At 44.1% G+C, this 24928-nt stretch overlaps 1 protein-coding gene and 1 long non-coding RNA gene across 4 annotated transcripts in view; one reads left to right on the forward strand and one right to left on the reverse strand.

Moving 5' to 3' along the window:
* Positions 1-24928, forward strand: part of LOC310645575 — a 590514-nt gene that overhangs the window by 406160 nt on the left and 159426 nt on the right. The window lies entirely within an intron of this gene.
* On the reverse strand, positions 1200-24682 carry SH3GL3 (SH3 domain containing GRB2 like 3, endophilin A3). Of its 2 annotated transcripts, XM_083371379.1 has the most exons (9): positions 24580-24682; positions 9893-9961; positions 9394-9466; positions 8578-8721; positions 6910-7043; positions 5419-5577; positions 4190-4293; positions 2703-2830; positions 1200-1971 (listed from the first exon to the last, which is right to left on the reverse strand). In XM_083371379.1, exons 1-9 carry the CDS (start codon positions 24622-24624, stop codon positions 1766-1768), a joined length of 1062 nt encoding a protein of 353 aa, XP_083227505.1. In that variant the 5' UTR covers positions 24625-24682; the 3' UTR covers positions 1200-1765. The 2 variants fall into 2 exon arrangements, with proteins under 2 accessions (XP_083227505.1, XP_083227506.1); XM_083371380.1 differs by lacking the exon at positions 5419-5577.

The following is a 24928-nucleotide window of genomic DNA, read 5'->3' on the forward strand; positions in this document are numbered from 1 at the left end:
CGGGCTTAAACCTTATTTTGTCCGAATGTTATTTCAAGAGGGCGAAACCTTCTCCAAACTGGGTCCGGTGCCTTGACAAATTTTTACTCTTATTATATTTTAAACTTGCGTAGCTCACATCCCCGTTTATGGGAGACTGCTTAATAAAATTTGGACTCCCATCAATTTAGCTGTAATAACTTAACAGCTAGTAGCTTCCAATAGTTTGGGAGAAAAGGAAAAAAAAAACACACCCTATCAATAGTTAAATGAAATTCCCCTGAAATCTGAAATAGCTCCTTTCTATCATAATTAGAATCCCGAGTGCCGCATAACAGAGTGAGCGCCTGTTACTCGTCCCAGCTTCTGCCAACCTAGCAGTTCGAAAGCACGTAAAAATGCAAGTAGAAAAATAGGGACCACTCCGGTGGGAAGGTAACAGTGTTCCATGAGCCTTTGGCATCTAGTCATGCCAGCCACATGACCACGGAGACGTCCTCGGACAAGCGCTGGCTCTTCGGCTTTGAAACGGAGATGAGCACCGGCCCCTAGAATCGGAAACGACTAGCACGCATGTGCAGGGGAACCTTTACCTTTTTATCATAATTAGGAAGGCCGGCTGCTTTGCTTATGGGCTTTAGAAAAAAAACAGTTTGCTGCTGTAAGACATACTGGAATAAAAGTCATTTGGGTTGTTGAAAACAACACTACAGTGTTAAACAAGATACGGTTTAGTCTCAAGAACCTTGTTCCATCCAGTGCAATAGCAGAAAATCACGCTGCTTCAAAAATGATTGCTTTACTGTGCATTTTGGGAGAGGAACAAGTTTAGTTTTATCCTCAGCTATATGTTATATAGTTGGTTTTAGCAAGATTTGATCTCAGCGGCATACTCCTCTCTAGCAGTGCTGGTTAGCTTGAGCAAGAAGATGGATTTCTGAATCTTAAATGGACAGGTGGAAAACAGATCAGAAATGGTATGAAAAAAAAGAGGATTAAAGAATCTTTTGTGCCATAGGAGCAAAGCCAGATTTGCCGTAACAACTAAGCTTGATAACTACTAAAACAGGATCCCACAGAGAAGTGGCAGAACACACATTTTCTCTTATCCTCAATCATTTTTCACAAAGCTAGTTCACAACCAAAAAACTCAAAAGTGCCAAAGTTTAGCTCCGGTTATGGCAGATGTTGTGAAGCTAGTAGCCCAAGAACGACATACCTTGTAAGGTGCAAAGGAAATAAAATTTCCTACAAGAGTGTTTTATTATTTCTGGTCAGTGAAGAGTTAAGCGTTTGAGGGTAACGTGGACTTAATACAGGAATATCAAGGAAGTAATCCTTCTTCTCTAGTCAAGATATAGCAGGTGGTAAGTATTAGCTTTTCACAGTTCAGTTCAGGGCAACAGTAGAGGCTCAATGATGAACAAACTTAGGGTAGCTAAAAAATTGTACCCACAAATAAAATTCATCACTTGGTGAAATGGCTTCTTGTTGCCATAATCGGCATAATAGCTTCGTTTTCAGAAAAAGCCTGGGGGAGATTTTCAAGGCACGAAAGCACAGGATCGGGCTTGGCTGCTGTTCTTTGCTGGTAACCAGAAGAAAGGGCTTGATAATTTATATCCACATTGTAGGGATACAAAATAAATATATTTCTTAAAAGACGTGTACAAAAGAGTCAGTTAAGTCGGTCAAAGGAAGCACAGGCTTTTGTAGTGCGCCGCACAAATCAAAACACCGCAAAGACCCTGTTTTTGGTTGCATCTCTAGTGTGAAAGGGACACATTCACTGCGGCAGGGCGACAATGACTTCAACGTAGCTGATGGGGAAGAATCCAGATTCACCTTTCAACATGCCTTCGTACCAGTTCTCGTCAATCTGATTGGTCAACATGATGATGTCTCCTTCCTTAAAGCCAAGCTCCCCTTCATTTTCAGCCTCAAAGTCATACAAGGCTTGGCAGCAAGGCTGGTCCATGTGGCACGAAGAACCTGGTCAGAATAAGCAATCAAGAGATGTTCAGGGTGCTTTCCCGCAAGTTTTGTCTCAATTCATTTGCAACAAAGTTCGAGATGATAAACGTTCTAATACTAATCTCGTGGTTCTGATAGATGAGACCAATTAAAGCAGAACTCTGAGGCTTGAGCTTTCCTCGAAGAACAGGTTTATTGGTTGCAAAATATCGGCATGGTCAAAAGTGAACCCAAGACTAATGTTTCCTCCAGAAAGCAACCAGTATTACAAACTTAAACTTCCCACCCCATAGAACTATGCAATCAACTACGTTTCCCAAATAGAATAGTTTGGTGGGCTTTCTAACATTAGGCACAACCCGCCCCAGCCAAGGAAACAAAAATGACCTTGGTTCCCACAGGACAGAGAATAGTTTAGGCCAGAGGTCCCCAACCTTTTGGGCACCACAGACCAGTTCCGTGGAGAGAGGTTTTTCCACAGATCCGAGGATGCGTGTTTTTCTGTGTTGCTTGCATCCCGCGGATGGGGTTTTGCTTGTTTGTGTGGCCCAGTTGCTGGCATGCTGTGGCCTGGTACTGGTCCACAAACCGGGGTTTGGGTATCCTTGGTTTGGGCTAGCATAAAACACTCCATTCCTTCCACCAATCTTGTGGCAACCGAAAAACAAGCAAGATGGCTACTGTTCTATCCCAGCCTACACGAATGACCTGGATGACTGAGAATCTCCATAGATCCCATGATTACATACCTGATGATTTAATTGATGGACTGAAGGAAATTCCATTGTGTGGTTGACCATTGCTTATTTCCAGATGCGTCCGTGTGATTGGTTTGGGCTTAAATTCACGTTTGGGGCGACTGGAAGCCACATTTATCCTGAAACCAGGATGGAGATGAAAGATCAAGCTTTTCAAACAGTCAGAAGTGCCTGCTCTAAGTGTTTTTACACTCTGTTCGGGAATTCTGTTCTCAACATTGCCACCCCAAAATTCCTTGCAAACCCATGAGTTAATTCATAGATAGACAGAGATATAGAGATAGAGATATAGACAGATACACACACACACACACACACATCGTATTGATTCATAGTTTAACCGCAGTCCAAGGAATAAACAACAATTGGCTTAACTACACAGTAACCATAAACCAAATATCCCATGCTTTGATTTAGTAGGAAGTGCAAACCCACCCACTGGCAGTGATTTTGAGCTCCACAGCTCATTGCTGATGTGCCTGGGTCCACTGAGAAGGAACAGCAGAAACGATCTGTCTTCTGGCATACATATACAAACACAACCCCCATCCTCCTCCCCTCACAGCCCTTCAAGAAACTAGCCAAAGACAAGAAACGCAAATGGAACATCCCTTCAGGAGAACTGAAAAGCCACATAAGCTAAATTGACTCATGGGCTTCAGCCGCAATATGGTTTGTTTAATTTTCACTTAGTGTATTTTCCTAAGCTGGCCACTGTGGTTTTAGAACTTAACATGTTGGACAAACTCAGGCAACTGTGGTTTATTCAGCCAAGGAAAGGCTAGCGTAACATGGGAATCTTGTCATAACGTTGACCTGGAGGAGGACAGTGGGATGGAGTGAGGAGTGGACCAGCTTGAGACCCTCAGAATGACTGAAAGGATCAAACCTCTAACTGAATGCAGCTGATGATAGTTGATATCACAAAGATCAGCAGGATGCCAGCTTGGGCTAATAATGACAACACGTGCTGTGTTATCAACAGCTTACACACTAGGTTCAGATGATAATAAAGTTGGAAGGGACCTTGGAGGTCATCTAGTCCAACCCCCTGTTCAGGCAGGAAACCCTATACCATTTCAGACAAATGGCTGTCCAGTCTCTTCTTAAAAACTTCCAGTGTTGGAGCATTCACGGCTTCTGGAGTCAGGTTGTTCCACTGGTTAATTGTTCTGATATGTTATTTACATTATGACAGATTACCCACGTTTTGATGCAGTGTTCTGGGTTAGTATGGCCAGTTTTCTAAAATACGAATGAGCAACATCTTAAAAGATTAAGGGAGGCACAAGTCTTTCTTCCTAACTTCTGAGGTGCCAGACATTTGCACCATGACAGGGCCCTAGAGCCAATTTGTGGCGTATCTGCCAGTTGTGGTTAGCAAAACTTACTCAGCATCTGGAAGGCCAGCCTTTTGATAGCCCTTCTTCAAAGAGCTCCCTCAGTTTGCAATGGAACCAAGCCATGATTAGGCTTACCGATTTTGTAGCTTGCTCTGCAGATCCTCCAAAATTTCTGCAGACTGTTTGTGATAATCCAACGCGGCTTCTACCAAGACTAACAGCTGGCACACTTGTTCTATCTTTAAAAAGGGAATCCCAAAATAAAACGAGAGAGAAATGCAGATTTTAGGAAGGTAAACCTCCTGACTCTGAATTTTTATCTTATCATGAAAAGATCTGAAACTCCTATACAGATAGTTCTTGACCTATGACAAGACTCCCCACCAAAGGTACTTAAAACCTCAATTTGATGTTCTGACAATCGGGGTCTCCTCCTGGGGTCACACAATCCCATTTTGGGTGCTCGGAAACCGACCCACATTTGTGACCGTTTGCAGCATTCCTCTGCTCATGGGATCACGATTTCTGCCAAGAACTGACGTCGGTAAAATGAGGAAACCAGATTCTGGGACGTCAATAGGCTGACTGTGTAAACCGCCCAGAGAGGGTTGCAAAGCACTGGGAAGCGGCATATAAGTCTAAATGCTATTGCTATTACTTCCATTATGCAGCTCAAAAAAAATGCCCATTGTGTGCAATGGATTCCCTTAACAACGGCCATGTTCACTTAATGACAATTGCAAAAAAAAAGACTGTAAAATCGGATGAGGATTCGCCTAATGGCATGATTTACAACTGTTAAATCTGAGCTCAATTATAGTCATAAATCAAGGATTTACCTGTCCGGCACAATCCACTTTCTAATTTTAACAGTCACTAGAGGGCAGCACTTCACGAAGCCGTTGGAAGCAAGTAGAATAGTGCCCAATGTGACCTTTTCAAAAGCTACATTTTGCCTACGGCTAATGCAGAAGAGATGATAAAGGGATGGAGGTAAGAAACGTCTTGGGATCTGGAGGGAGGCGGGACCTGAAACTATTTTAGGGATAATACTAGATGTGTTTTCCCTTTCCTGCATTTTAAAATAGCAAGAAATTGCATCACCAAACTACAGGGGAGACAGATAACAGGTTTGAGAGGTGTAGACTGCCCGCTACTCCGCTTAAAAATTGCAGGAATGGTGAATTGCACAGCCGCTCGTGGGTTTCATCTGCTTTCTTGTTTGGAAAAGAGTAGGCAAGTGCTCACGAGTACGGGCAACCTGATCATCTTCACAATGACTAGTTGTGCCACATCACACGGGCCACAAACGCCCACGTAGACGCTGCATGTCTCGCACTCAAACGCCAAGGAGAGGAGCTTACATCATTTTCCAAAAAGTTGAACATGCTCCGTTCTGCCAACTCTTTGGACTCTTCAAACTTCTCGACGGCTTGCTTCACTTCCTCGTCTGGAATCTTCCCGAGACGTTTCCTTTTGTAATCATAATCTAGACGCCGGCCTTCTAATTTTTTTAGATGGCGCTGGTGTGTTTTTTTTTAAAAAAAGAAGAAGAAGAAGAGGAGAACCAAATGGTTAGAGCAAAGGAAGAGTAGAAGCTTTTGCCTATAGGGGCAGAAATATCTTTTTAGCCATGTGGAACGGCCAGAAAAAAAATAGTAATAAAATAGCAGCATCTGTGAATGCCTCGGCAGTTGCTTTGCAATCAATTCTTAAGATTCTAGATCGTTCGTTTACTGTGGGAAAATCTTCAGGCCATCTAAATCAGAAGCAACACATATTTGTCAAAATACGGCTTACTTTCATATTCTGGATCTCATTAAATTTCTGCCGTGTTCTCTCTCCTGACTGTGGAGTGCCCGTTCATATTCAAGACTCCACTAACATTGTTTATGCAGTGTGTTTATCCGTGTTTAACTGAATCATGGTTTACTGGCGTAGGTTTTCGCACCCAGGATCTGTTGGGCAGTGCTGGGCTAAAGAGTTTAGTGATCATGGACTAAACAACACTGTGAAATTTCGCCAGAAATCGTGGCTGGCATCTTCAGAGCCAAGGTGGTCTGCTACGTCCAGCAGTTCCCAATGAGCCATGGTTTAATTTATCTAAGTTTCCAGGTTCACGCCCCCACACCAGGCAAAAATATAGTAAATTCCTCTGATGTGAGGAAAAAAAAACAAACTGCATCTTTTTGTAAAGAATTTGAGGAAAGGGAAGACAGAAATCTTCCAGGGACTAAATTCTCCTTAAGCTTCAAGGAAGGGAGATATTTCAAGTGCTCCAGAAATATAGGGATCTCATAACTGGATCTAGGAAACCACTGGATTAAGCAGAATGGTGCTGAAACGTTTGCGATTCAATGTGTTGCTGGATCTCAACCACTCAAACTGGAGAGCCAGTGGTTAAAGCACCACACTAGAAAGTGGGGGGAGGGGGTAATTTCAAGTCCCACCTTAGCCACGAAAGCTAGTTGGGTGACTTTGGGTCAGTCACTGTCTTTCAACCCAACCCACCTCGCAGGGTGGTGGTTGTGGGAAAAATAGGAGGAGAAAGATATGTTGGATATGTTCGTCGCCTAGAGTTATTTGTAAAAATAACTAAATAAATAAATCATAAAAAAATGATCTTGGCATGCCCACATTAAGCCAGACGAAATATCCTTTGTCTGGGAAACTGCACATCATACGAACGTGGCCGTCGTATTTTGTTAACCTAAGTTTAAGATATTATGCAAATCCAGGCATTATGGAGTGGGGGGAAAAAGAGAGCAGGCGAGAGAGATTTGAGAAACACTAATATTATTCCGAGGATGCAGCTCAGGTCCCTAGGCAAATATTCGAGGCAGAGATAAACTCACTCCAATCTCTCTTAAATCCTTTTCTTGCAGTAACTGTAGAGGGTCAATAAAATTCTGCTTGATGGTGATATCTAGGGAGTCTTTCACTTCTGCCATCTGCTTCATACTTTCTCCCACATCAATCAGCGCAGCACCTTGTCAAGAAGAAACAACAGTCGTGTATCACATCGGGGAGGATTTATTTTTAAAAAATAATAATAATTCAGCAGCTTTCTAACTGAAACTTAAAAGGCTTATTTTCAGCCTTTTTTCTTTGAAACGTGTAAAGCTTCTATCCTTATCTCCCAGACCATTTCTCTGGTCACATCCTACAGCCAATCTCCATGTATACATGGTTGTACTTTGACAATAAAGGTTCATTCATTCATTCATACAGAAGAGGCAATTCGTAACTGAAAAGTCCTTCTTGCTGCAGAGAGAGTGTTCTTAAGCAAAACCCTGCACAATTTGGGGCTCTTATACAGTAGGTGTTCAGGATTACATCTCCCATCATCCCCATTCAGCACACCCATTTGTCTACGCTGACTGGTAACTATAGATCTGTAGCACAGCAGCTGAAAGGCTGAGCAGTAATTGCAAATAAGTGTTTCTTTTAAATAGCGCCGGTTCATCTTCCTTCAAAGCAACTCATCCGGACGAGCCTCTATCCTTAAATTTCCATCAGACTCTTATTTCTGCGTGGCTAGAACTATGGTTCCCTACAGTTGCTACAATACTCTCATACAGGGGAAGAAATCAGCCCACCTCATTTTAAGCCACTTTGTCAGACAAAAACAGGTAGGATCATTTTAATCTGGCAGGTATATCTTTCACCTTTTGATAACCATTGAATCACTTTGATAGCGACATGGGTGGGATATAAATTCAATGAATAAGATATAGATAGATAGATAGATAGATAGATAGATAGATAGATAGATAGATAGAGATGGAGAGAGAGAGAGAGAAAGAGAGAGAGAGAGAGAGAGAGAGAGAGAGAGATTGAGAGAGAGATTGAGAGAGAGATTAGACAGACAGACAGACAGACAGACAGACAGACAAGGAAATGTTGGATGTGCTCACCTCCTGGAGTTATTTGTAAAAATAATAAAGGCAGGATACAACTGCTCCCTCACCATAAAAAATCTCCAGTAAAATGAATAAAGAATAGGGGAATTGCCTTACTTTTCTTTCAGATGCAGGACCATGAAAACATGTTACTAGCCATGTTTCAACAGAACAAGATAAATGTTGACTGGGAAACATCCCTCACCCCCCAATCTCTCTTTAGAATTTTCATTGGGGGATCTCAGTTCTGAAGCAGGACACTTTTCAATCTGCCTGTAAACTGGATCTACTACAGCCATTCATGGAAGACTCTACCTGTTTATTTCTTTGGGCTTTGTTTTTATTCCAAGCTGTCTAGCCTAGGGACATAATGTTCTTTGCCTGCATCTCAGGTAATACACCTGAGCACCATTTACAGTCCTTGAAAATCCATTTTAAGGAGCAGCAGGCAAAGAGAGAGGCCGTATTTTGTCACCCTCCTGCCTCCACACTCTTCGCATCTTGCATCTCTGTTATGTCCTCTGCTCAGGCAGGGACCCGCCCTTTTCTTAACAATCCAGATTTATTAAGTGCCACCTGCAAGAACTGCATAAACAATGCTGCGTGGCTGCAGAAGCTCACCGAAGGTGGAGTCCTCTCCCAGTTCTCTCCCATATCGGAGCATACAGTCTCCAAGTAATCCTTCGGTCTGTGGGTATCCTGTGTCCTTGACTTGCCCTCGGATCTTGGAGACCGTGTTCAGCATTCCTAGTTTAGCTCTGTAGGCTTTAAGAGAGAGAGATTGATATTGAAAAGCTTAAAAGATATACTGGGATTTCTATACGTCTGGAGAACATTTCTGCTCGTTGACTTCATGTCTCCAGACCTGGAACGTTACACTGCTAGGCAACCACCGTAGAGCAAGTTGCCACCAACTTCATCCAGACCAGGGGTAGGCAACCTTGGCTCTTTTATGACTTGTGGACTTCAACTCCCAGAATTTCTGAGCCAGTGTGCCTGGCTGAGGAATTCTGGGAGTTGAAGTTCACAAGCAGGGGCCTTCAAACATGGCCCAGAATTCCTCAGCCTGGCGTTGAAGTCCACAAGTCATAAAAGGGCCAAGTGTGAAGGCCCCTGGGTTAAGCAAACCATTGCAGCTGTTGAGCGAGTTGCAAGGTTGTTAAGTGAATCTGGCTTCACCCATTGATTTTGCTTGTCAGAAGCCGCCTGGCCACTTTTCCCAGTGCCGTCGTAACTGTGACGGCCAATAAATGAATGATTGTAAACCGAGGACTACCTCTAAACAGCAAGTAAAAATACAGCCAATAAAACTGCTACAACATTAAAACATCTGTAGAAAACCAACAAAACTGTGGGGCGCAGATCTGATGGATTGGTTCGCAAAGATGCTCGGTTGTTTGAAACATCTGGAACTCACTGAAAATATCTTGTTCCTACCTGGGTTAGGTTGGAGATATTCTGTAGCTTTGGATAAGAGTTCTGCCACCGCCTTGCTAGTGACATCGATTTTCTGCAGGAAGAAAATGAAACATCTTTAGGCGGGCTGTGCAAATCATTTTTCAAGCTGAGCCATTTTTTTTTAACTCAACACCTCCAATTTTACTTCCTAAATGAGAAATGGGCAGCTCTGATCATTTGGGAAGTGTTTTGACCTTGAAACCCTTCTAAGGTGGTTGAAACGACACCCATCGGACATGGGTCAAGATGCTGAGTTCAAAAGAATTCCACTTTGAACCATCGCTCATCTTTAACAATATATGACGGGGACTGTTTCTTTCATACATTCTACGCAAATTTGTGCCAAGCTGATGTCCTCTAGCTGCTAGACCTTTTCCTAGCTGTGGCCTATTTTAGAAAAAGGATGACAGGGCCTCTCAAGTTATAATTAGAAATAAACACCTTGCCATTAGCAGCCCGTATGACAGACCTGCCTTACCTTCTCCATCTCTTGAAAGTCTCCATCATGTTTTGTCCCTTCTGCTCCACTGATCTTCTCGCTGAAAAGCTGGAGGAGGAGAAGGATAATGATAAACAACAGCACCAAAGAACTCGCCGTCACGGAGAAAGGCTGATAGAACACATATGCCCAAGGAAAACCAAGAATCTTCCCTAAACCCTGGAAACAGCATACCTAGCCTAGGTTTCATTACAACCAGTGGAAACCTGATTGTAAAGAGAAACTCTAACTCATCCCCTTTGCTCTTCAGGAAGGTTGGCCACTGGCTTTCAGCCACAACCTCTTTGTGGAGATGAGATCTTGTCTCACCAATGTATGTCTCAATGCTATAAACTAATCTTGTTTGCGCATCTCCTGAATTCTGGGCCCAAAGGGGAAAAAGACTCCAGCACCTCTTCACCAGATCAGCCTAGATTAACTCCAAGGTCAACTTCAGACCAACAATCAAGTAGGCAATACCCCAGTCAAGAATCTGCCCAAGAGCCATTAGTAAACAGCCAAACCAAAGAATCCGTAAGACCGCTCCCCACCCACCCAGACACGCAAAACACCAAAATATAAACCGACAGCAAACCCCACTCCTTAACCAACACTGATGATGTTATCTAGTTAGGGTAATGCAACGTCTGCAAGAAACCAAGCAAGCTCAGAGAGCACCAAGGACCCCCTTGCTATTCAGTGTATGTATGCACCCACTTTGTATCACCAAGGTTGCTTTGTCAGAAAAGGGAATTCCCATTTCAGAGGCAGAAGGAGACTTATCTCCCCTCCCCAGCTTAACTTTCTGGCCTTCCCCCTCCCCTTTATCACTTTTGGACCTCTAACTTTACCAGCTCCACCTCCAAACCACACCAGGTTGTAGCAGATGTTTCCTCAAGTCAAAGATCTTCAGGTTTCTATGAGCAACAAGAGTGTCTGGCCCCTTGTCCCACCCACATCACACACCCCTCCTTTAAATGTCTTTTACTCACAACTCAACTGGCACAGCAGTAACTATGGGCTGTTACAATGAATGCACAACTGCATGCCTTGACACCAAAAGGGACTGACATTTGTGCAAGCCAGATGAAAGAAAAGCACTCCTCTTCATGGAGACCACCATTATCAGAGAGAGGGGAGGGGAGAGATTCTCCTGGTTTCAACGCCATGCTAAATCATAATATGTTTTAACGGACTTTAATAAACCAGAACTGGTTAGGATTACACTACAAGCTAAGCCCCATGCAGCCCCCCAGCTTCACAATTCAGCACTAAACCGATTCTATTTTTCATTCAAACTTAAAAGACTTCTTTTGTTTCCATTCCTTTCCTTAAGTCTCCCAAACCCTGAAAGCTGACATCTTTTTGTGAAGGATTAAGGGCCCCGTGCTCCTTTTCCTGATTTTCAAAATCCTTCACAAAAATGAAAAGAGGAAGAAAAAATCGAACCCCACCTTTTCCAGTGATGTTACACACTCTCATACACATGTGCACACAAACACACACACACAGAGAGAGAGAGAGAGAGAGAGAGAGAGAGAGAGAGAGAGAGACTGCTCAAGTGATATCAACTGAAGCTCTTTGGAAGCTGGAAGAGTAAACTGCAGCCCATGAAAGTTAGTAATGTATATCATTGCTATAAACTGAGTCAACCACATTAAGGTTTATCCCAGTGCTAGAATGCAACAAGTGGGGAAACAGCTGCATTTTACTACGTTGAAAGCTACGGAAATTTACTCCAATAATGGGCAGGCTAACCCTGGAGCATCTTCTAAGAATGGTTTTACACCGTTGTCGGCAGAAATTAGAAACAGAACGATAAGGTTCATGCATTATGCAAATATATTCCGATAGCCCTATTAAAAGGAAGACAAACCCAATGAATAAAATGTCCCATATCCATATCCATATGGAAGAAAAATCAATCCTTCCTTCCTTCCTTCCTTCCTTCCTTCCTTCCTTCCTTCCTTCCTTCCTCCCTCCCTCCCTCCCTCCTTCCTTCCCTTCCCCCTTCCTTCAGAATGAGCCTGCTTGAGGATTGATACAATCTCAATCTCAATGTGGTTGTGTTGATTAACCCAAATGCGGCAGAAAGAATTCCCTGCCACACACACCCTCTTCCTTGTGAGACCAAAAATAATCCAGGGATGCCCCACTGTTCATACTAAGACGGCTATTAGGAGTGTGTACTGCACACCCGTGGCAGTACAAAAGGCCAGCTCCGTTTATTTAAAAGCATTCGTCTGCAGTTAGTACACTCAGCCTGGCAAATGTAATTCTTAGAATTGTGTTTCCACAATGCTGTCTCTCAGGCGGGGGTTAATGGGGGCCATTAATCTTGTTATGTTAAGTCAAGTCAACAATCACAAGCCCCAGGGAGCAGTTTACTTCAAAGTTACCAGGTAACATCTTGTAAGCACATTCTCACAGATACAATAATAAAAAGTGACATAATAGTTGCAATGATAACCAGGAAGCCAACCTGGGGCTTTCAGCCCTCTGGAGACAGTAACGGACATGCCCGTTTGTCTAAGTTAAGGACCATGCCAATCTTATTTTCACCTCTGCTGTCTGTGCTCTATTCACTGTTTACTCCATTGTGTCTCTAACTGTTATTTCTATGAATGTCTTCTGTTATCTAATCTTTGGAAAAAGCCGGTTTAGGGTTGCGGTTCAGAAACCTGAAGACTGTGAGCAGGAGTGAAGTCAACTGAGTGAATTTGAGCCTGTCACTGTTTTTTAGCCCTAGGAAGGAGGAAGTAATGGCAAACCACTTACAAAAACTTGCCAAAAAGCTGCAGGAAATAATCTAGGCAGAATCAAAGACAGACAGACACAGACAGAGAGAGAGACACACACACGCCTCTCTGGAGAAAGCTCTAATGTAGACATGTCAAACTCGCAACGTCACGTGATGTCACGCAATGTATTGGAGCCTTTTCGCCATTGCCGGCAATGGGGTGGGCACGGCTTCCGGATGACGCATCCGGCCCGCAGGCCGGAAGTTTGGCACCCCTGCTCTAATGCTAGGAAAGGTGGAAGGAAAGGGAAGTAAAAGGTAAAGGAGTCCCTACAGATTTTACTAGTGGTTGATGACTATAGGGAGTGGTGCTCATCTTTGTTGCAAAGCCATTGAGCCAGCACTGTCTGAAGAGATTCAGACACTGAAGAGATTCAGACAGTGTCTGAAGAGATTCCTGAGCCAGCATGGCTGGCTCGGGAATTCTGGGAATTGAAGTCCACGAGTCATAAAAGAGCCAAGGTTGCCTACTCCTGGCCTAGGCCTAGGCCGCTTTATGACTCGTGGACTTCAACTCCCAGAATTCCTGAGTCAGCCATGCTGAGGGGAAAGGGAGAGGTTTCCAAGCCGAGCCATGCTGGCTCAGGAATTCTGGGAGTTGAAGTCCACGAGTCATAAAAGAGCCAAGGTTGCCTACTCCTGGCCTAGGCCTAGGCCGCTTTATGACTCGTGGACTTCAACTCCCAGAATTCCTGAGCCAGCCATGCTGAGGGGAAAGGGAGAGGTTTCCAAGCCGAGCCATGCTGGCTCAGGAATTCTGGGAGTTGAAGTCCACGAGTCATAAAAGAGCCAAGGTTGCCTACTCCTGGCCTAGGCCTAGGCCGCTTTATGACTCGTGGACTTCAACTCCCAGAATTCCTTAGCTAGCCAGGCTGAGGGGAAATGGAGCGGTTTCCATGCTGAGCCATGCTGGCTGAGGAATTCTGGGAGTTGAAGTCCATGAGTCATAAAAGAGCCAAGGTTGCCTACCCCTGGCCTAGGCCTAGGCCACTTTATGACTCGTGGACTTCAACTCCCAGAATTCCTCAGCCAGCCACCCTGAGGGGAAATGGAGCGGTTTCCATGCTGAGCCATGCTGGCTGAGGAATTCTGGGAGTTGAAGTCCATGAGTCATAAAAGAGCCAAGGTTGCCTACCCATGGTGTAGAGAAACCAGGCCATAGAATCACCAGGAGTTGGACACAACTGAACGGACATCCCAAAGGTGCTTTTTTTTCAAAAGGCAGCTGGGCTTCCTTTGTTTTTGCTTGAAGATGTTTCGCTTCTCGTCCAAGAAGCTTCCACAGTTCTCACCAATGAACTGAAGCTTCTTGGATGAGAAGTGAAACATCTTCAAGCAAAAAAAAAAAAAGCCCAGTTGCCTTTTGAAAAAAGCAACCGTGATTTGGAAGATTGAGAATCTCCATAGACAACGGAACGGATAATATCGTCAACATCATCACACCATTGAAGGCTAGGTTAGGGACAGATTGTCACAAAGACAATCTATCGGCGTGGCTTGCTAGGAGTGGAAACCAACTGAATGGCCCATAAGGAAAGGATGAATCAACCAATCAATGTTACATAAAAGGCTGGTCAACGACTGAAATGCAAGAATGTGAATATAAAGCAATGGGATAAATGACTATCTTGAGCCCTAATATCATTGGCAACCGAGTCTTGTAACTTGGCACTCGCCAATTTATGTGTGTCTGCTCAGAAATAAATCCCACGGAGCTTCTGCGGCGCTCGATAGGAAAATCCTTTTTCCTTTTTAAAAGAGCTTTTGTTGTGCTTAGGCCACAGGTCTGCAACCCGCGGCTCCGGAGCCGCATGCGGCTCTTTCAGCTGTCTCCTGCGGCTCCCGGTCCTCTGCCATGTGCAGTCCCCCCCAAAAAAAAGTGGGACTAAAAAGGTTCAAAGAATCAATTCAAATATGCAGGGTAGGTGCATATCTCGCCTTGGCTCCACTCTTCAGTCAAACCCTGTTCTGCACATGCGCGCATGTACACGCATGCGCACACATTTTTTGCGGCTCCCAGTTTTTCCTTTTGTGAGGGAACCGGTTCCGAGTGGCTCTTTCACTGTTTCAGGTTGCTGACCCCTGGCTTAGGCAAATATCACCTCCTTGCTAAAAGAAAAGGAAAGAGATAAGAGAAAATGTGGACATAATCTTGAAGCTCGTAGCAACTCCACCCCCACAATAACATTGCCCGTACTTCTGGCCACCTGATTCACAACGTTAGTCCTTGAATATACATGGTTGTCTCTTTGGGGTGGGGGGGGAGAAACCTGTTCTTTGCAAACTTGCAAAGTGATTTTAAAAAAAAAGAAGCAAGAAGAAGAAAGCGGGGGTTAGCCTGTGCAATTCTCCAGCCCCTGTAGCAATGACATGATGGGAAAATATTTTAACAAAAGGGCCACAAGGTTGCAACAACATCAGCCTGCTGTTTGCTACAAGAGAGAAGCAACACTAAGCAAGACTCCTTTGGGACACAATGTATGATTGACAGCAAACTTTTGTGGTGGAAACAAGAGAGCAACAATATAGCCTTTCAAAGTCTTTTTCTCCCTTTTTTTCCCCCTACTTCCCAAATCAAGCCGGGATCTTTTTTTATTTTATTTTTTTTGCTTCTGTTTGGCCTAGGTATGAGCTCACAGCTTTCCCCTTTCTGTTCTTGAGCTGGAGACAAAAGGCAAACATTAAAAAAACAAAACCCTCAAGGGTCCTAGTTTGGCCAAATCCCACTACTGTCCCGTAAATAAACATCTTCTTATAAGTAGCTTCTAAAAAAAAAAGCTGGTTGATGTTTTACTCTGTTTTCACAGCTTGGCAGCTGGGAAAAGAAACTTTGCACAAAAGAGATGTAAAACGAAAGGTGTTTTCAAAACAAAAAGCAGATTTGAGAAGACACGTTTGTGATCTGTACATTTTACTCAAGTGTATTAATTTTAAGATGGTAAATGACCCCCGAGGAGCTGATAGCTGATAGCAAGTGTTGGGTGCATTGGGCTCCAAAGAAAACACTCATGAATTAATATTTGTGGGACTCAGTGGGAACCTGCATGGAAAAGCAATTTATGTGATTACAATACAGGAGATAAAGGCTACTGCAAAAGCTGAAGAGCTTCTCCATCAAACAGAAGCACCACTCAACTAGCATCAGTCAACTTTACCAACCTGAGATGGTTTGTTCTTCTCCACACCCCATCCCAGGGGCCTGGGATCTCATGTCTGCTATCCATGGTCTGTAAGTCGTGATTTAGGTGGCCTCAAGCATCTGTCACCTTACCAACATGAAGACATAGAGACGTCAACTCCCAGAATTCCCCACCATGGGGAATTCTGGGAGCTGAAGTCCACACATCTTCAAGTTGCCAAGGTTGATCAATGCTGATCTAAACAACCAGGTGTAGACAACCAGGGCAGACCCAACACCTACAGAAGATGCTCAAGACTATAAGGATGCGTGTTCTGCCATCTCATCACTCATCTAAAGCAGTGCTCTAGAATCAATCAATAAACCTTTTGAGTCAATAAATTACTTTATGGATATAAAGGTGTTCTGGGCACCCTCACAAAATGGCACCCCTAATTCACAAAATAATTCCCATCAGGAATTTTGCTGCAGCCTTAGGCCCTGAGCTCAGTTCCTCCCATTTGGCCTTTCCTATCCAAACTGGGATCAGCCTGAACTTGATTGCAGGTTATTATTATTATTATTTTTGCTTGCCTCGAAAGTATATTTGAATGCAGCTTTGGCTCATGGGTGGAGCAGAGCTGGCACCTTGAGCTGTTACCACAGCTATGAGCTCTCTGTGTAACCGAAGCCTTTGGCTGGGTAATAATATTCTGCGGCAGAGTTTCTTCCTCTAATTTCTAAACGGCATGCCCTGACATCTTTGTGGGCTGCTGAAGAATGACAAGCATGCTTAGAGCAACAAATAAAATAATGAAAGATTCTCGGCAGCCTAAAATATCCACCTGCCACAAGGAAAGACGACCTGCAGCCATAAACTATTCTTCTCTCTCTGAGGTTTGAAGGATCCCATTTCCACGGTCCATAAGTAGGTGATTTGGGTGACCTCAATTCAATCAGAATAACGCTGGAAGGGACCTTGGAGGTCTTGTAATTCAACCCTCTCTCAAGCAGGAGACCCTATACCAGGGGTAGGCAACCTTGGCTCTTTTATGACTCCTGGACTTCAACTCCCAGAATTCCTGAGCCAGCTGTGCTGGCTCAGGAATTCTGGGAGCTGAAGTCCACCAGTCATAAGAGCCAAGGTTGCCTACCCCTGCCCTATACCATTCCAGACAAGTGGCTGTCCAATCTCTTCTTAAAATCCTCCAGTGATGATGCACCCATGACTTCTGGAGACAAGCCATTCTACTGATTAATTGTTCTAACTATCAGTCCCATGTGTTATGTACAGAACAGTTGGGTCCCTGTAGCTAAAATCATAATTTAAAAGGGCTCTCAGACTGTTTGCTTTAATAGAACTGATACAGCACTCAGGTCTTGTTGGGGTGGGTTAAGAAGCAAAACTTAACTACTGGGACAACATTTTTGAGAATATGGAGCAGACAGACAAAGGGGCCCTTTGATTCAGGAGGGATTCAAGCATGATTCTCTGGCTTATTTTCTACCAGGCAGCGCTGTCGCAGTGTGCATCTATCACAAACCTTGTCTGTCCCATCTCTAGAAAAAATACATACATCAACCTTTTAAGCATACCCTAAGACCTACTTCCCAGATTGCCACTTGCTAGCATGCAAGACACCATACCTTCCAAAGAGAGACAAGGCTGCCTCACGTTTCAAAGAGTTTTTCTTCGACAATTAAACAAGTGAGAAGCTGCTGGTGGGAAATAAAAATAGGAATACTGGACTGCAACCATCCCCACTCTCCCTTTCTTAGTTTCTAAGCATGCCTACTTGTTTTATTCTTCTCCTCTAAGCGTGTGTACAGCAGCAACCACAATAAATCAAAACAATAGCAAAACAGCACATTTATAAAAACGCACTGTGAAAACTCAAGTAAATCACAATAGCTTAGTATATATCCTGTCAACCCAGGCCTAGCTTTCTTTCCTTTTTTTTAATTTCAATTGTAATGAGCTTATGAACAATTTGAGAAACTCTTGACTACTACCAGGTGGGTCCAAGAAGACTTTTTAAAGAACTTGCCAAGAAGACTTTTTGGGAACTTGCCTCAATGACTTTATAACTTTCTCACTCCACATTCTGTGAACAAGGAAAGCATGTTTAGTGGGGAACTCAGTTAAGGATTAATTTAAAAAGGAGCCCTGGGAGTTTGGCAGCTACGTAAATAAAATATTGGAGCAGACATCCCTAAACACAGTTAGGAATGCTAAAAATGCAATATGCTTCCCGGTCTAAAAATCTGATTAAAGCTGGGAAGAAAGATCCTCGCATGGAAACTCCATGTACAAAAAAAATAAAAGAGGTTGAATCTGCTAACAGTGCATTCGATGTACATCAGTTCCTAACAATGCAAATCAAATGTTGAATTAGCTTATGATCTACAGGTAGTCCTCCATTTCCAACAGTTCATTTAGTGACCGTTTGAAGTTACAACAGCACTGGAAAATGTGGCTTATGACCATTTTTCACACTTACGACCGTTGCAGCATCCCCACTGGTCATGTGATTTACATTTGGATGCTTGACAACTGACTCACGTTTATGAGGGTTGCAGTGTCCTGGGGTCACGTGATCCCCTTTTGCGACCTTCTGACAAGTCAAGGGGGGGAAGCCAGACTCACTTTACAACCGTGTTACTAACTTAACAACTGCAGGGATTCACTTAACAGCTGGGGCAAGAAAAGTCGTAAAACGGGGCAAGGCTCACTTAGACCACAAGTGGCACCCAGAATTTCTATTGCTAAGTTGAGGACTCACTGTATAGTCACCTTCTCCTTGTCTCAGAACGTTCTCCATGAATGGAAACGCTAAGCAGTAACTGAGCCTTGGTGGAGCAGTGGGCTAATGCCTCCTTAAGTAACACCAGCTGCCTGCAATTAGTGCAGGTTCGAGTCCCACCAGGCTCAAGGTTGACTCAGCCTTCCATCCTTCTGAGGTAGGTAAAATGAGGACCCAGATTGTTGGGGGCAATAAGCTGACTTTGTAATAATGCCGCTTGGGGGGGGGCGAAAGCCCTAATAAGCAGGCATATACATAGAATGAAGGCTACTGCTAAGCACATTGAGTTGTGCTTTAGATTGTAAGCTGCCCTGAGTCTTCGGAGAAGGGCGGGATATAAATGGGATTAAAATAAAAAATAAAATAAAAAGCCATTTTTTGTGCTTCGGAAATAATAAAAAGGGCGACAGACAGATGAAACACATAACCAAAGGAAAACTTTTTACAGAAAGACTGGGCTTGCAGCAAGTCTCTTTTCCCCTCAGGGTGCAAAACACGTCCCACATGACAAGCCTGCTTGCCTTCAAGATGCTCTACCCAGTCCAATTTCTGATGGCACTGTGGCACGCAATTATGTTTCAATGTGTAGGCTCAGTATCAACACCTAAAAGGATATTTTCACCAGTGTCAACCAGTCCGGGGGACCTGATGTTCCATCATAAATTGCATTTTGCTGCTCCCTAATTTAATTTCAAGTTCCAAACCTCTTGCGGGCACAAAATGTTCCAGATTGTCTTTGCACGAAGCTCAAATAATATACTGTGGAGGGGCACTCAACAATCAATCCTAGCTAGAGAAAGCAAGTCTCACTTTCTGGATTTCCACCTGAAAAGTGATCTCATTTCTATATCTCAATCGGGGGGGGGGGGGGAGGAGGGAAGGAGGGAGGGAGACAGAGATCCAAAAATGTGGATCTCTACAGAAGCCTGCATATCATGATTTATAAAATTAGGGTAATGTGTGAACCAAGCCAGCATCAATTTTTTGGTTATAATATTTTAGAAATAAGTGACACAATCTAGATGTTCCAAAGAGCTGAATTTCTACCTCTACTATACCAACTACCCACTCACCTACCCCCTGTAGTTGCTACGGTTTATCATAGGGTGGTTTTTTTCCCATTTTTACCAGCAGGATAGTAATTATTACTAAATCAGCATCTCTACCCATAAATTAGCCCGTACATATTTTACACAAAGCTATGCCTTTTATTCTTGCGATTGTGTCAGGGGCTACCTCATCTACGTGTTCAGCTATCTGTGACTCAGCGGTGTAACGAATCCAGGACAACCCACGGAGAATATTTTATACTCTCGAGATGCATTACAGAGTTATTGTATGCGCGTTGCTCGGCTCTGCTTACGTTGCAGTTAGTCAAACTTTACGAAGAATGCCTCTTTTGTTCGTGGCCTCAGAAAAGAGACATAGCAGCTGCCCTGTTCAGATGAGTAATTTACTGGTGGAATAAGCAGTAACTTTTCTTTTAAACAACGGGAACCAGCAAATTCAAACAACTTACATCTAAATCTCTGGGGACGGTCAAGGGAAAAGGGCAGCGGTGATTTAATTTGAAAGACTGTTTTCATCACCGTTTCCGACGTCATTTATAAAATAAATTTGAAAAAAGAAAACCCGCATCTCTCAAAATCATGGCTGGGTTTGCATGTCTTATTAAGCCAGTGTTTCCTAACATGGCAACTCCCAGAGGTGTGGCTTTCAACTCCCAGAATTCTGTGCTGATGCTGGCTGTGGAATTCTGGGAACTGAAGTCCACACATTTGGAAATTGCTTTGGCTGAGAAACAGTGTACTAAGCCAGGGGTCCCCAACCCCCAGTCCATGGACCGGTACCGGGGCACGGCATGCCAGCAACCGGTCCACACAAACAAGCAACGCCTCATCCGTGGGATGCAAGTAGCACACGAAACCACGCCTCCTTCGGTCCGTGGAAAAACCTCTCTCCACGGAACCAGTCCCTGTTGCCCAAAAGGTTGGGGACCTCTGTACTAAGCCATAATGGGTTCAGTCTGGGCTTCATTGTGACTCATAAGCCATGATTAGGGCTTTGTACGACACGTGCATCTGCTCTCTGCAACTTATACAAACCATGGTTTTAAGCAAACCACAAATCTCTATGATGCCTCTCCCAGGGGTTGCAGAAAGATCCCCCTCTCATCATTTGCCTCTGAGATTAATGTTAGCAGGAATAGAAGCTTCTGGTAGGGCCATATTTGCTAGTAAGTCAAAAAAAGGGAAGGATGGAGTTCTACAAGCATCAATCAAGCCAAAATACTTAGAAGACATTGCAAAATCAAACCTGAAAAAAAGCAACAGGGGAAAAAAACACATAATACGGGCACAGCCATAACATTTGAATATGAATATGAATCTGGGTACCAGATGGTGATATCCTCAGGTTAAAAGGTTCTGGCTAAGATAGGCAGAAATTTCACGAGCAGATCTGGAAGCCAGGAGAACAGCTCAAGCAAAGACGGAAGGAGGTCCCATCACTAACCTGCCAGGCTTCTCTTGGTTGGCAAGAGAACAGCTCAAGAACAAAGGGCACAAAAGCTCCTACCAATAGATCATTATAAAACAAACAAACAAAAGTTAATGAAGCCATTTTGAAAGAATTCCAACCAATTGTCCCACTGATGGAAAACTCGTTTATGCGATTAAAGCTGAGCTATCCTTTTGTCCTTCCGTGCCACGTTTCTTGGTCCACTCAAGAGTATCTGTTCGATTTCTTCAGTGGCGGGATTCAAATAGGTGAACAACGTGGTTCTCTGCGTGGACGCCGCTTCCGGAAGTCCGTTCTGGGCCTGGGCAACAAAAAATTAGCTACCGGTTCTGCTGAACTGGTGCGAACCGGCTGAATCCCACTGGATTTTTGGAAGAACATATTGTACTGTGTTTTAGATGGAAGAATGTAAGGTAAAGGTAAAGGTAAAGGTTCCCCCGCACGCACATGCGTGCTAGTCGTCGTTCCGACTCTAGGGGGCAGTGTTCATCTCCGTTTCAAAGCCGAAGAGCCAGCGCTTGTCCGAGGACGTCTCCGTGGTCATGTGGCCGGCATGACTAGACGCCAAAGGAGCATGGAACGCTGTTACCTTCCCACCGTAGTGGTCCCTATTTTTCTACTTGCATTTTTACATGCTTTTGAACTGCTAGGTTGGCAGAAGCTGGCACGAGTAACAGGCGCTCACTCTGCTACGCGGCACTCGGGATTCGACCCGCCAAACTGCCGACCTTCCGATCGACAAGTTCAGCGTCCTAACCCACTGAGCCACCGCGTCCCTTCAGGAAGAATGTATCAAACTATATTTTAGGAGGCTTTTGTTTTGTCTTTATTCCCCACTGGCTGCCTAGACATATGTTTGAGGAAGGAAGGAAGGAAGGAAGTTAGAAAGGAAGGAAGGAAGGAAGGAAGGAAGGAAGGAAGGAAGGAAGGAAGGAAGGAAGGAAGGAAGGAAGTCTAGTGCATCAAATGCAAACCTTACTGATAATGAAATCAGTCTTCACATTCTTCTACCTCCTTCTCCTGAGTAATACAATGGGCTTAACTGCGCTGTCTCCCAAACAGTAGATCTATTTCTATCTTTTTTTTTTTGTAACAGGCAGATCTGGAATCAGCCTACCTACCTCTGACTACAGGAAAATTGGTTCTCAGGGCCAGTGCTGAAATAGGAGTGTCACCTTTTATAAGAAGATATCGAACTGGAACATGGAAGGTGAAAAGTATGAAGCAAAGAAAAGTTAACTTTGTCAAAGCATAAATAAAAATGCCCTGAATAATAAACCTTCTAGGTTTATTATTGTACGCTGCAAACCTAGGTCGATTGTAATGAGCCCATCTCATTTCTGTGGCTAAGTGAAACATTTGCTAAGTGAATTTTGCCTGATTTTACAACCTGGAACAAAGTGGCTTGCTTCAGTGAGTTGCAGGGTGTTTCATTCATTAATGCATTTATTTATTAAATTTATATGCTGCCCATCTCGCTGTCATGGAGAGCTATCATGTTCATTCTCCCTCATATTTCAAGTGCCCCTCCTGAATGGAATTTGAAGCATTGAACAGGTGTCAAAATGATCAAGGCTGATGTCTGTATCAGGACGTCTAATTATTTCCCCCCCCCAAAGAACATTTACAATGAACAAATAGTTACAGTAAGAACTGAGTTTGGAAACAAACAGAGAGACTCAGAAAAGCAATGCGAGAAAGACAAGGCAGCATATTGTCTCTACGTTCACTTAATGTATACAAATGCAAGATTGGATGCAAGATTGAACAATAGGGCAGTTGGAATGAAAATTGGAGGCTGAACCCTTAACAATTTGAGATACGCAGATGATGGCATTTTGTTGGCTGAAAATAAACAGGACTAAGAAGAGCTTGTGATGAAAGTTTAAAAAAACTAGGTTAATGATACACATTAAGTAGCCCCAAGTAACATCAACCACCAATGAAATGAACTCATGACCAGAAGATGACATATTATTTTGTCTTCCTGGGCTCAAGAACAGTTAGTGTTCTGTACTCAAGGAATAAGGACAAGATTAAATTTATGGAGGAATGCAATGAAAGCCTGAGATGAGATTCAAAGAAGAAGCCTTTCCAAGGATAACGTCCAATGTTGAAAATTACACTTTGAGAGAAAGAGAGGGAAGACAGATTTGGGATACTACCGGTAGTATCACGGGCTACAAGAAGAACCAATAAGTTAGTCCTACTGGGACCAAAAATAAAAATGGTCTATTTCCCTAATCTAAAAAACCAGGTCAGGAACAGCTCACTATGGTCTGCAAATCTAGCTATTTGGTCAGGAAAGGCACTTGAGAACACACCATCAAGCAATCAATTAAACTCCTCTAAAACAAAGATCAGCAACCGATATTCACAGGCCTCCGGCACGTAATAAAAATTATGATGAACTAGAAAAAATGGGATGCTTGACAAGACTGAAGGAAGCAAAAGATGAAGAAGGCAAAGGAGAATAAGCTGAATGGACGGCATCAAAATCACTGGAACAGGGACAGGTTGGGTTAAAGTTGAGGGCATTTAATTCACGCAAGTCAGTCATCAGGACCGGTCTGACTCAATGCACTTCGACTGACTAGCAAATACAGATCCTTTATTTTACAACACAAGTCTTTCCTTATTTAAGCAGCAGATAAAGACTATTAGGCCATCTCATATTTGTTAGCATCTTAAAGCATCACCCAGCCAACTCCGTCCTCTTCAAAGCAACCCGGCTCAGCACCTCAAGTGAGAGAAGAGAAGCGAATTCCCAGATGGGCTTGCGGGAAAAGTAAACATGCCGGAGAGGAACTGGTTGCTATCCCTCCATAAGCAGGACTGCCCCAAAGGCTGCCTGGGAATTCCTTTGACCTCTAGCATCCCCTTCACACATGCCACCTTCTCAAGAATATTTGGGGAAAAAATGTGAGCCCCCTGCCTTTCGCACAAAGGCACAGAAATTTCTTCCAGCGCTGAACGGGTAAGTTTGCCAACTCGACTTTGCTGGGAGTTATGGAGACAATTCCTGGAGAACCTCAATTTATTTATTTCTTTATTAGAGATGCTGCCCATCTCTAAATATCAAAAGGAAAAGTTGGCAGGAAAATCCAGCTCGGACAAGGCTACAGCCTCCCCTCCCTCCCTCCCCCGCTCTACGCATCCTCCTCCAAGGATCGCTTTCACGCAACCTACCTAGGCCATGACTGGTTTAATCGTGGTTTACCGAGCAAACCCGCTGGAAGCACGTCCCACGCGGCATTATCGTGCAGGAACCGTCCCGGCTGGGGTTTACGCAGCCGAGTCTCTCAGCAGCAAACTCTACAGGGGGTTTAACGCGTCGTGCGAACCCAGTTACGCGGGGACGCCTGTGCCCTCGCGCGCTCAGGTCTGCGAGGTGGGTTGCGGTTTCTTAACTCCCTTAGGTTTCCTCCGCGCCGGCTCTGCTCACCTGACTAGCTTTGTGGAACTGCTTCTTCAGGCCGGCCACCGACATGCTCCCACCTCGGGACGTAGCAAGTCTCCAGTCCCCGCAAAGAGCAGGGCCGCTCCGTTCCCACGACGCGCCCGCGGAAGGATGCCTTCCCCTCGCCAGCGCTCCAGCGAGGCCAGAGGAAGAAAGATGCAACGCCGCCTTCCAAACACGCTCCAAACCTGCCCGCCCATTGGCCCGCGACGACCACTATGCAAATGCAGGGAGGGCTGCTCGCCCGCCTATTGGCCCATCCGCGGAAAACTATGCAAACAAGAAAAGCTCCCTCGGGGACGCCCACGTTCTGTGATCGCTTAGAGACCGCGCG

This window comes from Vipera ursinii (genome assembly GCF_947247035.1).
Source record: "Vipera ursinii genome assembly, chromosome: 11".
Taxonomy (NCBI): domain Eukaryota; kingdom Metazoa; phylum Chordata; class Lepidosauria; order Squamata; family Viperidae; genus Vipera; species Vipera ursinii.

Coding starts and splice junctions, on each gene's coding strand:
- SH3GL3 (XM_083371379.1), bottom strand. CDS start 24,624: ATGTCGGTGGCCGGCCTGAAGAAGCAGTTCCACAAAGCTAGTCAG. Junction 9,467..9,892: donor ACTTTCAAGAGATGGAGAAG/GTAAGGCAGGTC, acceptor TTCTTCCTGCAG/AAAATCGATGTCACTAGCAA. Junction 8,722..9,393: donor ATATCTCCAACCTAACCCAG/GTAGGAACAAGA, acceptor TCTCTCTTAAAG/CCTACAGAGCTAAACTAGGA.